Source organism: Gallinula chloropus, assembly GCF_964237585.1.
Source record: "Gallinula chloropus genome assembly, chromosome: 5".
NCBI classification, from domain to species: domain Eukaryota; kingdom Metazoa; phylum Chordata; class Aves; order Gruiformes; family Rallidae; genus Gallinula; species Gallinula chloropus.
The window spans coordinates 79,283,764-79,295,951 of record NC_140090.1 but is presented as its reverse complement, the minus strand read 5'-3'; the positions used below and the strand labels follow the sequence as shown (position 1 = coordinate 79,295,951).

Genomic DNA, 12,188 nt, shown 5'->3' with positions numbered 1-12,188 from the left:
GAGTCTTATACAGATGTGTATCAAAAGAAATAAATCCAACAGATGTTAAATACTTTAATACCTCTAATCTTTTGCCATCTTCATCATATACAGACACTGTGACTTCTACATTCTTTGCTGTTGTTTTACTGCCTTTGTCAAAATCCCCCTGAACCAAGGTAACATAGATGTCATTACGAACATCACCTACAGGAGAGAGCAAAGCACAAAGTTCTTCATTTATAACAATATACATATTGATTTGTGAAACCAAGGATGCACAGGAACAATGGCTTTAGGAACAGCTACCATACATCTCCCTGGCAAAACATTTAAAGCCACAGGATGCTCAACATTCAAAGCCAGTAATACTGAAAACAGCTGTTTGGCTAGAATTGTGCAAAGATTTCTCAAGTCTGAACTATCAACTCCTAGTGCAGTAAGCAGAATCCTACAAACAAAACAAAATACAGCCCACATCACTCTGGACTGAAAGAATACCATGTGCCCATTCAGTGTATGTGCATATCACTCTCAACACACTTCAGTTCCTTTTCTTTCCCACAACTTTTCATTATTAATTACAAAGGATGAGTTTGACCACAGTCATTAATTTCTCCAATGCACTGATATTTTGCAATTTAAAGATATTTAAGCAGCCTATCGAGGTCTGTTTGACTTGTTACATCAGGAAGGGGGTTGATGTTTCTGCTGGTTCAGGGGTAGCAAGGGGAGGGTTCTATTTAGCTTTGTATCTTAAAATGCTCTGCAACTACACCCCAACCCAGCTGAAACTTCCCAAGTGAATTGTGGAAATGGGGGATTTCCAATAATTTCATGGGGCTGATGTGTTGGGTGCCAATATGACCATCACAAGCAGAGGGGCTGAGGCACCTTCACCATGCTGGGTATGTAATAAACCACCTGACAAACACTGAGTCAGCAACCACAGGCAAGGCTGGAACAGGGATGGGTTCTGAAGTATCAAATGGATCCTCCAGAGCCCAATCAATCTGAAAAGGGCAGCTCAGGGTTTTTCCTGTATTCTGTTGTTTATGGCAATATTTATTTTTAGAAGCACCACCTTTGGGGGCTTTTGCAGGTTTTTTCTAAATGCCAGAAGTGGGACATCCACAGAATATGTACTAAAAAGCTGCAATAAGGCTTTCCTTCAAACACATTATCCAGATCCAGTACAAACCCCAAGAGACTTGCATCCCTCTAAATTACATCTATTCCTCTGAAAAATCATTCTGGTTTGGATTCATCACAGGATGATGTTACAAATGAAATTAACTCCATCCTGACCAGAACCAGGACAAAGTTTTACATATGCCCTTGCTAGGGAGAGACTAGGAACCATTTCCTTTGTATACCTTTTTTGGTGAAGAAAGAGGAGACTTTCCAGTGTCACTGCAGTATCATGTCTTTTGGGGGGTTCTAACTTCTATTTATTTATGTAGCACATGTGGCAGGTATTACCAATGTATTTTACATTGCCCTGGTCAGGCCCCACCTGCAGTATTGCGTCCAGTTCTGGGCTCCCTGGTATAGAAAAGCCAGGGATCTCCTGGAGAGAGTCCAGAGGAGGCTACAAGGATGATTAAGGGCCTGGAGCATCTCCCCTGTGAGGAAAGGCTGAGGGAGCTGGGGCTGTTCAGCCTGGAGAGAAGACTGAGAGGGGATCTGATCAATGGGTATCAATATCTGAAGTGTGGGACACAGGGGGACATGGGCAGCCTCTTCTCACTGGGCTGCGGGGACAGGACAAGGGGCGATGGCCTCAAGTTGGAACACAGGGAGTTCCCCCACAATCTGGGGAAGAACTTCTTCCCAGTGAGGGTGAGGGAGCCCTGGGACAGGCTGCCCAGGGGGTGTGGAGTCTCCTTCTCTGGAGAGATTCCAGCCCCGTCTGGACACCGCCCTGTGTGCCCTGTCCTAGGGACCCTGCTTGGGCAGGGGTTTGGACCCCATGGGCTCTGGAGGTCCCTTCCAACCCCTATGATTCTGTGATTTAAGTAAGACTAAATCCTTTGATGATCCATCATTTTTAACATACACTACACCTCAAATTCATCCCCCTCTTTTTCTTTCCCAAAGCTTCCATACACACAGGTATTTAAAGGTAGTTAAAGTGTAACAAAGCACATGAATTCACCCCATCACTTACCAGGCATGATAATCTCAGGAAAGCCCATTTTCCGAGCCACAGCTGTTGACCTATCCACTAAGTGTGGAAACTCTTTTCTAATCTGATGAATATCTCCTGGGAGAAGTTTCAAAGTCACCCACAAACCTGTTGTGGAAAAACCATAGTTATTAAACTGGTGGGTTGGGTTTTTTTCTAGTTACTCAAGATTTCTCTATTTTTATAGACTGTAAAATGTGAGAACATACCTTAGTGTAACTGCCCTTCATTAAAAATTAATAGAATAACACTTTACCAAGTATCTTCAGACACTCAAAAAAACCTCACACTGCTTCAAGTGGAAACCTGAGTGCAGCACATGTAAGTACAGCTGATTACATCAGGACTTTCTGGAAAACCAAACAAAACCCTGGAAGCTGGCTGGCTAATAAAAAAACTGAGAAACTGGAAATCTGTCCAAGAGGAGGATTCAGGCCTTCAGCCTGTGCACTTTGCAGCAATACCATCTAGAAGGCAGCATGGTAAGGAGGAGTTGACCACACCCCCCAAAAACAGAGGAGTACAGGTTCCCAAGCCACAAGTTTTATTCACAGCCTAAAAGCTTCAAGGGAACGTGTCTGCATTGACCAGAGAAACAGGTCGGTGGCACCACAGAATATCAATAAGAAGGAGGAAACCCTTGGTTTTCAGCTGGACCTGCTGAAGCCTGGGCTGTGAAAATGGAAACAAACGTCCTGTGCCCTCAGGATGAAGCCAGAGTGACCCCAGCAGAACTCCTCACACAACCCAAGGAACTAGACTCCTCTTGTCACCAAGACCTTCCACAGAGTATCACATGGAAATACAGTTATCAAACCATTAGCAGAACTGCCTCAAGCTTTCATCTCTCCTTTGAACTCTCACAAGTCCTTTCTAATGAAATGTTTATCTTCCACAAGAAGAAAGAGAAGCAGCAGCGTTGATTTGAATGGGGAAAAAAATTCATTACAACCACCCGATACTGAGATGCCAATAAAGAGAGCACCACCAGCAGCTACGTCCCCTGAACTGACTCATCACCACCACCCCCATACGTTGTTTTTACTGCTCCAAGCACAAAGAAATCTACAGCATCAGCTTTAAACAGTTGACATTTTTCTTTTCAGTAGCAGAAGGCGCCACTAAAAAGCCACTGCTTGCCAACTCGCATCAGGCACACTTGTTAGAGGGGGAAAAAAAGAAAGAACCCAAAGTGGGAATAAAAATAACAGAGAAGTAGCAGCACACACTTGGTAAAGTGACTGGCAATCAAGTTTAAGCAGAAAATAATTACAGCAGCAACGTGCACGAAGAAAATCCTAAAATTAAAATCTATGAAAAACACCCCAAAAATATTTATGTACAAAAGAAATTGTGGGTTCTCCTGCAATTCACCATGCCTTCCTTTTGTGTATGTTTGGCAGCTAGCTCTCTTTTCTATTCAAATCTCTTATAAAAAGGCGATACGCTGACTTGTTGCCAGAGATGGATGTACCAGCTGCTGCTTCATGAAACAGTGACTGCACCTAAGGGGACGGGCTAAGCAACAACTCCTGGTCCTTTTCTGTTTGCTTGGGCACCTTTCTTAGGGAAGGATCTGACATGAATCAAAGGAGCTGAAATGTTTCCTCCTTTCCAACACACTGGCTGCAGGTGAAAACAGGGAGGAAAAGTAGTTCTAAGTTTTCCTCTGTCGTTAATGGGAAATTAAAAAAAGTTGTCTGTTATTAATTTAGAAAGAGACAGAAAAAAAACCCAGATCATTTTCCTTTGGTCTTTTGGTTAGATACAGCCTACAAGAGATCCAGATATATACACAGCATCAGGTGGGAACTCTGCATGAGCCTGCACAGTTGTACACTAATGCAGACACCCAACCCCCAAAAAATAGTGTTGAAGCTGGTATGGTAAAGGTTGAGCCCTCACACAATTCTCTTTCACTGGCAGACATATTACAACTGCAAAGTCTTGTACACACACAGAACCCATCCCAGGCTTTGGATCCAGACTCAGACTGAGTTACAGAAAGCTACACCAGCAGTCCATAGGACAGGGCATCTGGGGGGTTGCCATGCTCAGGCTCCATCCTTACCGCCTCTGAGCTCAGTGCTGGCAGGAGCAATGCCCTGGTCGTCTTGAGAGGGAGCCAAACGCTGCGAGTGCAGCTGGGAAGTGGAAAAATTAAGGCAGAAGAAGGGAAAGAGGAGAATATCCCTTCCTTCATCAGGAGGCCAAGGTCCATTGGGCACAAGTACCAAGTCCCTGTGTTATTATTTCCAGTCCAGAAATGCAACATTGTCCAAGTGATGGACATCGCAGAGAAAGGACAGTCTGTAGAGTTAACATGAGATGGGGGAAGAAGTGTGGGGCAGGGGGTAGCAGAATGAGGCCTCAAGGACAAGGAAGAGAGGGACAAACTGTGCAAGCTCATCTTCTCTTGCCAAACAGCAGCGAAGAGCTGAAGGTAATGTTATGCACCCTTGATTCCAAAATTAAAACCATCACAAGTTGCCAATCAAGCGCGGAGCGGCTGTAGGCGCAGCGGTGTATATAAAGAACAGTACATACCCTGACCCTTGTGGTTGACTTCTTTAGCAGCAATCACTTTGTTTATAACAGTCTGAAGGAAATCATTCTCCCCTGCCACCCTGGGTGAAAAACGGGATGATATGTTCAGCTGCTTGTGTCGAATGGCGTCATCCAACGCTAGCCTGGAGGATGCACATGACGACCAACACCAGGAAACAAAGGGTCACAGAAAACCAGAAGTCACAGTAACAAGGGAACACAAAAGATCATATCATAGTTGTGACAAAGAGTATTTATTAGTCAACGCAAGACAAAAGGACAGGAAAGGTAACAAGAAAGACAGAGGAAGATCATTAATCAGAAGAATGCTGATCTACCAGAGAAGCACAGCACACCTGCGTTGCTCCTTCTCCCTTCAGGACATACATGCAGGCACAGGCCCAGTAACACTTTGGGAGGGGAGAAAGCATGCCTCCCACCCAAGAACCCCCCATCAAGCAGTGAAAACCTACACAGGCAGTATTCTCTTCAATATATACAGAAGCTTGGCCCTGCAGCACCTCCTGGGTCACTGCTGTCACCCTACAGCTTAAGCAGCAGCGCAACCTGTCCAAAGGAAAGCTACCCTAACCTCACAGGAACAGCAGAGGAGAAAGGCAGATAATCCAAACATTCTGTTAAACTTGATGAATAAATGAAAAGATGGAAACTATAAATCACCAGCAGCATTAAATATAGTTTAAGTGATCTTGCCGAGTGCTTTTGACAGCCATTGTGTCGGTGGCCAGTGAATGAATACAAACAAACAAAGATAGGAAAACAGAATTGCATGTGGTACAACAGAAGCAGAGCATGGAATGAGAAGAAAAATGTGGCTCATATATACAGCCTAACTCTACATCAGGAACAACACCAGCATTCATCACGGCTTTTCACATTATTCATGTTCTTTGGAATATACTTTTTCAGAAGAATGTTTTAATTTAGTGTGGCAAACAAAAACCAAAAAAAAAATCACATTGTACATCTTTTCAAAAAGCTGATTTATAGATAGAGAAAAAATAAATCAGTGTTAATGGAGCAGAAAACTACATGTTCCATTAGCATCCACTTTGATACACAAAGATTCATTTTCATTGCGTACTTCCACACTCACTAAAAAATAAGCTTGCTATTGTTTACCACACAATAAACATATCATGAAAGCACTCTTCCCTAAAACCCCCTGTTTTCCTTGAAAAATGGGAATTGTACTTCTCATTTTGACATTAACACCCGCTGCAGCACTCTGGCAATGCAGCTGCACACAAAGGGAACCGCTTCAGACATGAGGCATACACCTGCTCGGCTCCCTACAGCACCTGCAGACCCTGCATCCCTCTGCATCTCACCATCTCCAAGCCACAAGGGCTTCCTGAATTAAGCCCATTTTCCAAAATAAAGTTAGTTCAAGTCAATAATTACATTTTTCAAGATTGGGATTTTTTTTTAGTATTATTAAAACCCCTCTGACTATCCATTAGTAGATTCATCAAGGAATTTAGCCAACATAACTGTGTTTTGTCTCTCTGAACAGATGGCAGTCTAACAACTCATGCAATAGGAAAACTAAGTGTTCATATTTTATGCACATTTGACTTATCCCTCTTGCCTTTCCCCACTTCCTGGAATAAAAAAACACCCCAAGCCACCCTATGAACCAAGGATGGGACAGAGCAGTTGCCATGTATTCTCTTTTTGTTAATAAGCTCTGACTTCTAAAGCCACTTTCTCTGTGCATATCTACATAACCACAAAAATTTAAGTGATCAAACCCATATTTAAGATGATTTTGTGGCTTGAAGTCCAAACTGATCTTTGTTATTACGTTAAATTCATACATGTCCATATTTTAAAGCTCCATACCTGCTTTTAGCTAATTTAATTGTTGTAAAATAGTGTCAGTTAAACTGCCCATCAGCAGCTTTAGAGTCAGTGTGCAAGGTTTGCAGTTTTAGATGAATAAAAGACCAGGTCCACATAGCAGACTGGTCTTGATTTTGTGAGCCAGTTACAACAGGTATGTGCAGCAGAAACATCCTCACCCTTACTATCCAAGCAGATTACCTGGCACAAGTCTGAACTATGAGACGGGATTGCAGGAGGTCTATGATGCAACCCTTTGAAGTATCAACTTCTGTCTGTACTTCAACTACTGTGGTCCCTACTATGAAATTAAGTCTGCTACTACAAGAGATAAATGTTATCATTCCCCAATTTCAGAGATCCCCTGCAGTGGATGCAGGTAATGCTGCTGGTCAGTGTCTATCTCAGGCAAAGCTAAACCAGCAGTGTCCTTATTGTAGGCATTTCACTTCTTACACATTATCACCCTGACACCTTTAAACACAAAGAAAATGAGACTGTAAAAATGGGAATGCATGCTTTAAACTCAAAACTTAAAGTATTATGTTTCTGGGGCTACCACTGTTTCAGCTAATGGGAAAAGTTCAAAGTAAGGTAAGCGTTCCTCAAGATAAAACAACACACAAATAATTTAAGCTCAAATTATCTACAGACACTTCTACCAATCAGAAGTTTAAACTCTTTTAGGCTTTTTGTTTGGTTTCTTTTTAATGGGAGTTAAAATCTTAATCCTTTCACTTCTGGTTATTCTTTAAAGGATCCCCTACTTACGGTTGAAATGGTATGAAGTGCTGCTTGTCCTCATCGTCAACTTTCCCGTTAATGATGTCAGTAACATCCATTACTGAAAACAAAAACAAAGTGTACTGAGAACTGAGCGATCAGGATGGGAACAGGGGTGCTGAGGGAATTCCTTGGCAGACAGGAAGCAATTGTGACTCAGAAGAGGGATGGAGTTACCTACTGCACAATGCCAGAATTCTCCTATAGAGTAAGATCATCTTATTAATGTTTGTAAATATCTTAAGTATGGGATGCATATGGGCAGCCCCTTTTCAGTGTCTGTGGAGACAGGACAAGGGGCAATGGCTGCAAGTTGGAGCACAGGAAATTCCACACCAACACAGGGAAGAACTTTTACCCAGTGAGGGTGAGGGAGCCCTGGGACAGGCTGCCCAGGGGATGTGGAGTCTCCTTCTCTGGAGAGATTCCAGACCCATTTGGAGACTGACCTGTGCAATATGAGCTAGGGAGCTGCTTTAGCAGGGGGGTTGGACCTGATGATCTCTGGAGGTCCCTTCCAACCCCCATGATTCCGCGATCACTTCGCCAACAACCTTTGGCACCTCTAGCTAACACAAGTCTCGGAAGCCACAGTAAATTCTACAGCCAGTCTCATTAAATTTGGAATAACTTTGAGTACCTACAACCCAGAGAGAGTTTCCCACACCTAACTTTCCATCCAACAATGTAACTGCACTTAGACACAGCACCCAGGGTTACCTGCTACTCCAAAGGGCCGCCGCAGCCCAGAGGTTAGTTTCCTCGTGTTGTTGTCCCTCAGCTCCATTCTCCCCACTCGCACGATCTGACAGACAAAGCTGATTTTCTCTCTTTTCAGGTCTTTGCTGCCCAGGTCCTAGAAATAGTAGGTTCTTCAGATTACTTTATTCCAGTTGAATTTCAATTGAATTTGAGGAGGCAGAAGGCTCGCTGCTAAGAACCTGCCTTCGCCGTGCCAGCCTTTAGCATCACGTCAAACCCTTCTCAGAGTAAAAGGATTTTTCTAACAGTACTTAACCATCTTATCTTGACTCCTGTGTAAATCAATTGCTTAGGAGGCCAAATCATTTCTGGGAAGTTAAAACTTCAAAGAGCAGCTTTGGTTTTAGCCAGGTGCTGAGAATATTTAGTAGTCGCTTACGAGAAGCATCTCATGTGAGCCTTCCCCAGGATCACCACCTGCAGCACCAACTCCACGCTGTTTACACACCGATCGTTACACCCCTCAGTTATTCATGAGCCCTGGGACAAGTGCTTTAAAACATGCCAGCCAAACCCAGCCCACACACTTACAGTGAACACTGCTCGGAGGTTGTGCAATCTGTCTATATCTTTGGGGAGTCCGCAGCTTGACCATCGCACCAAGTAGTTTTCACTGGAAGAACAATATTTGGAGGTATTTTTGTTTAAATGGCTTCTCAATGTCATCAGGTAAAATCAACTTCAGAATCTACAGAAGACTCTTTTGAACCCAGCCACTGATGAGGAAGGGTCCCCTGGTTCATGAAACGCTGCTGCACCACATGCCCCAGGTGACCCTTTCCTACACCTTGCACAGAAATTCCAACTCTCACAAGCCCCCTCATCCTGCAAAACTGCCTCACTACTAACACTGAGTAAGCAGGGATTAGGGAATACACTAACCTGATAAATTTTGATTCCAGGGGATCATACAGAGACATCAGGACCTCAGCATCTTCTCCTATTTTACAGACCACATTTTTTAAGTTTACAAACAAAGCAAACGAAGGGGTGGCAGCAAACTTGGCTTGTCTGTTGATATCAATATTCTGTTTCTGAGACTGTAATTCAAGAACAGAAGAAACTTGGATTTAATTTAGCCTAACAAACATCCAGCCACTATAAAACTTTCCTAAAACCTCTCATATAGGAGACAGGGTTTCTGTTGAGTGCCTACTCTTGTAACCTCTGTATTTGGACTCTTTGTATTTTCTGGATCTGTCTTTGAGAAGTAAAAAGCAAGGGAAAAGGAGGTCTTCTGAAATGATAAATCCCATTTAAACTAGTGTAGGCTTACACCAGGCTTGGTAAGGGCTGCAAGCATATGTATGGCCCATTACAACCCAACAGGAAGCAGTTAACTCATTAAGTTGGCACTAACACACTTGTGAGCAGCTCCTCAGGAATACCATGCTCCACTACCTGCTGCTGGCATGGAGCAGGACTCCTTACAACACAAGTATTCTTCCTTTTAAAAAGAAGGATTTTGGATAGCAAAGAAGTTGACTATTCAAGCCTGAACATGTCTTTAAATATGCCCTCTGTATTTCATTAAACCCCACACTGGTTTAGGTTGGAAGGGACTTCAAAGCTCAGCCAGTACCACAGGCAGGGACACCACCCCACCCCAGCCCAGGGTGCCCAAAGCCCCATCCCAACCCAGCCTTGAACCCTGCCAGGGACTGCAGGTCAGACCCAGCTTTTCCAGGCACCCTGTGCCAGGGTTTCACCACCTTCCCCAGGAAGGATTTCCTCCTGATATTTCATTCAAGTCTCCCCTGTTTTAGTTTAAAACCATTCTCCTTGTCATGCCCCTCCCTGCCCTCAGAAGCAGCCCCTCTCCAGTTTCAGCAAACTGATTTTCAGGATGGGCATACAGAAATCAAACACAATCAGGACATTATTCTACTCAACTCTCAAAAGGAAACCTTCATGACAGCCTAACATCCAACATCCTAACATCCACCTCTGCTATTAACCTACAAAGGTAGTCATTTTAGTCATAAATTAAATAAGCCCTTTCAAAGACAAAATGACAACCAAATAGCCTCAGACACATAAATTCTTACAAAATGTTTAAGCCTGATAACTCTTCATAAGCATACCAAATCCTAACAGCCAGCCAATTAATTTACAGTCCTACATTTCAGAGGGAAAAGCCCCACTGCATGGTCTAACTTACTTTTTCCTCCTGGAGCCTTTCTTCAACTTGCTTGGAAGCTATTTCATGTGCCCTGAAAAGGCTAATCGTGCTGGTCTGCTCTGGGTCCAAAATGTTGCCATCTTCATCTCTAACCACCAGATCTAAATCAAGAATTCTGAACAAACAAAGGAAAACTCATTAATTAGCAGCGCTCAAAGAAATGCTTAAAACACACCTGCCAAGTGTTTAACATCAGTTACTCACACCTGACACATGATTACAAATATTATTTGATATATAAAGTAATTTAACACATCATCAACCCCAGAGATAACCAGCCCTGGCTGGAAGTTGCTTTTCCCCACAGCACAGAAAGAACCAATGGAAAGGAAAGAGCAGAACAACCAGGGAAGTAAATGTTCAAGAGGTAGATTTGTAAGAGAGTTTGTATCCTCCAATTCATCTCACATGTTGAGCAAACCACCCCCTCCAGCCACACCACACCAAGCTGGCCAGGTCACTGTGCCCCCCTCCATACTCTCCCCCAGAGCAGGTGTACTTGTGCTTTAGCAAAACCCTCTGACATTAAGTTGTTTCCCTTTATTTAAAGCTGAAGCCAGATTTCTGTCAGCAGGGAGTTAACATCCATGATTACCTTCTGCAGGGAAGGTTCCTGCCATAATCAAACCCAGTCTTGGGAAAGACCTTTCACATCTTTTCATGTTAGTACAGTGCTGGCAGCAGAACCAAGGATATATAATATATCTCAGGTCTAGTTTGAGCCACATGCCTCTACCTATCTTCCCTTCAATACATCTGGTTCCTATTTTCTTCTTCTACCTCTGCAGTCACCTCTCACAATGGAGCTGCTGTAGCTTCAGGTTTGAAATATGTTTGATCAATGAGCAGAAACCAAACTTGCAGTGTCTGATAAGCCACACAGAGGTTGGTGGTTTATCTGTAAGTCCCATTTGGACATGACCTGCAATCAGCAGAAAAGAGGAGGAGCTGTGGCAGACAAAGACATGCTTCATGTCAAGACATTCCCTGACAAGAGGGACACGTGGCAGTGTTGAATAAAGCCTGGAGCAGAGTCAATGCAGAAAGCTTCCAATTAATTGCTCTGCACTAATTCAGAGGTGGATGAACGTCTCACAGAGTGCAGGCACCAGCCCTAGTCACCACAGGACTCTCCTGAGCATCCCTGGACCACCTGAACCAATGACTTTTCTGGTTAAAAAGCAGATTCACCACTGAAACCAAACAGAAAAGCAGCCAAAGTCATCTCGCTCCTCCCTACTACTGTTTCCTGGAGAGCAGCCACAGCAGGAAACAGAGGCACTGGCCACTTGTTTTGTAACTGCCAGCCCTGGATGAACAAAAGCTGAGCCCTGCAGAGGAAAAGGCAACTTAAATTCAGAGAAAAAGATTAACCACTGGGCCTGCTACACACCAACAGGCCAAGAACATTTGCACAGACTGTCAAATAATGAAACAAACATTACTTTGATTTCATTTCTTTGTTTTATCCTTTAACTTGCAAAGGATGCTTGGAAAAAAAAAAACTGAATTGTTTTCCTAGAGTGTCCTAGTTACAGATTTTGCAACTGAACAAAAAAGTGTTTCCACAACAAAATTACCTGACCCAATTTCAGAAAAACATTAAAACACACAAATTCATAAGATCATTTCTACTTTCTCAGTGCAATTGTTGTCTTTATTTATACAAGAGGGACACCAATCTCCTTTATAAATCAGTGCTTCACAACACAGGAGTTCAGATATGACTAGATCAGAAAACTTTTACAAACCTTGTCATGAATTCATTCTTTCTGGATATCAAAATCATCATTCATGCCCATTTTAGACAGAACTGAATGTAGGAATGTATTACAAACATATGGTATCTTTCAGTTGTGAGTATTTACTCCAAAGTTCAAC

At 43.1% G+C, this 12,188-nt stretch overlaps 1 protein-coding gene across 10 annotated transcripts in view; it reads right to left on the bottom strand.

The window, feature by feature from the left end:
* DOCK1 (dedicator of cytokinesis 1) overlaps positions 1 to 12,188 on the bottom strand; it is a gene marked incomplete at its 5' end in the record, with an annotated part of 301,045 nt that overhangs the window by 251,442 nt on the left and 37,415 nt on the right. For 5 of the 10 annotated variants that reach the window (XM_084265209.1, XM_084265217.1, XM_084265215.1 and 2 more), the window contains 8 exons: positions 62 to 186; positions 2,150 to 2,275; positions 4,715 to 4,794; positions 7,352 to 7,424; positions 8,084 to 8,219; positions 8,657 to 8,738; positions 9,008 to 9,165; positions 10,287 to 10,422. In XM_084265209.1, the coding sequence (XP_084121335.1) occupies positions 62 to 186; positions 2,150 to 2,275; positions 4,715 to 4,794; positions 7,352 to 7,424; positions 8,084 to 8,219; positions 8,657 to 8,738; positions 9,008 to 9,165; positions 10,287 to 10,422 (916 nt within the window). Of the gene's footprint in view, positions 1 to 61; positions 187 to 2,149; positions 2,276 to 4,714; positions 4,858 to 7,351; positions 7,425 to 8,083; positions 8,220 to 8,656; positions 8,739 to 9,007; positions 9,166 to 10,286; positions 10,423 to 12,188 lie in introns of all 10 variants that reach the window. The other 5 variants (XM_084265218.1, XM_084265212.1, XM_084265214.1 and 2 more) reach the window with 4 other exon arrangements.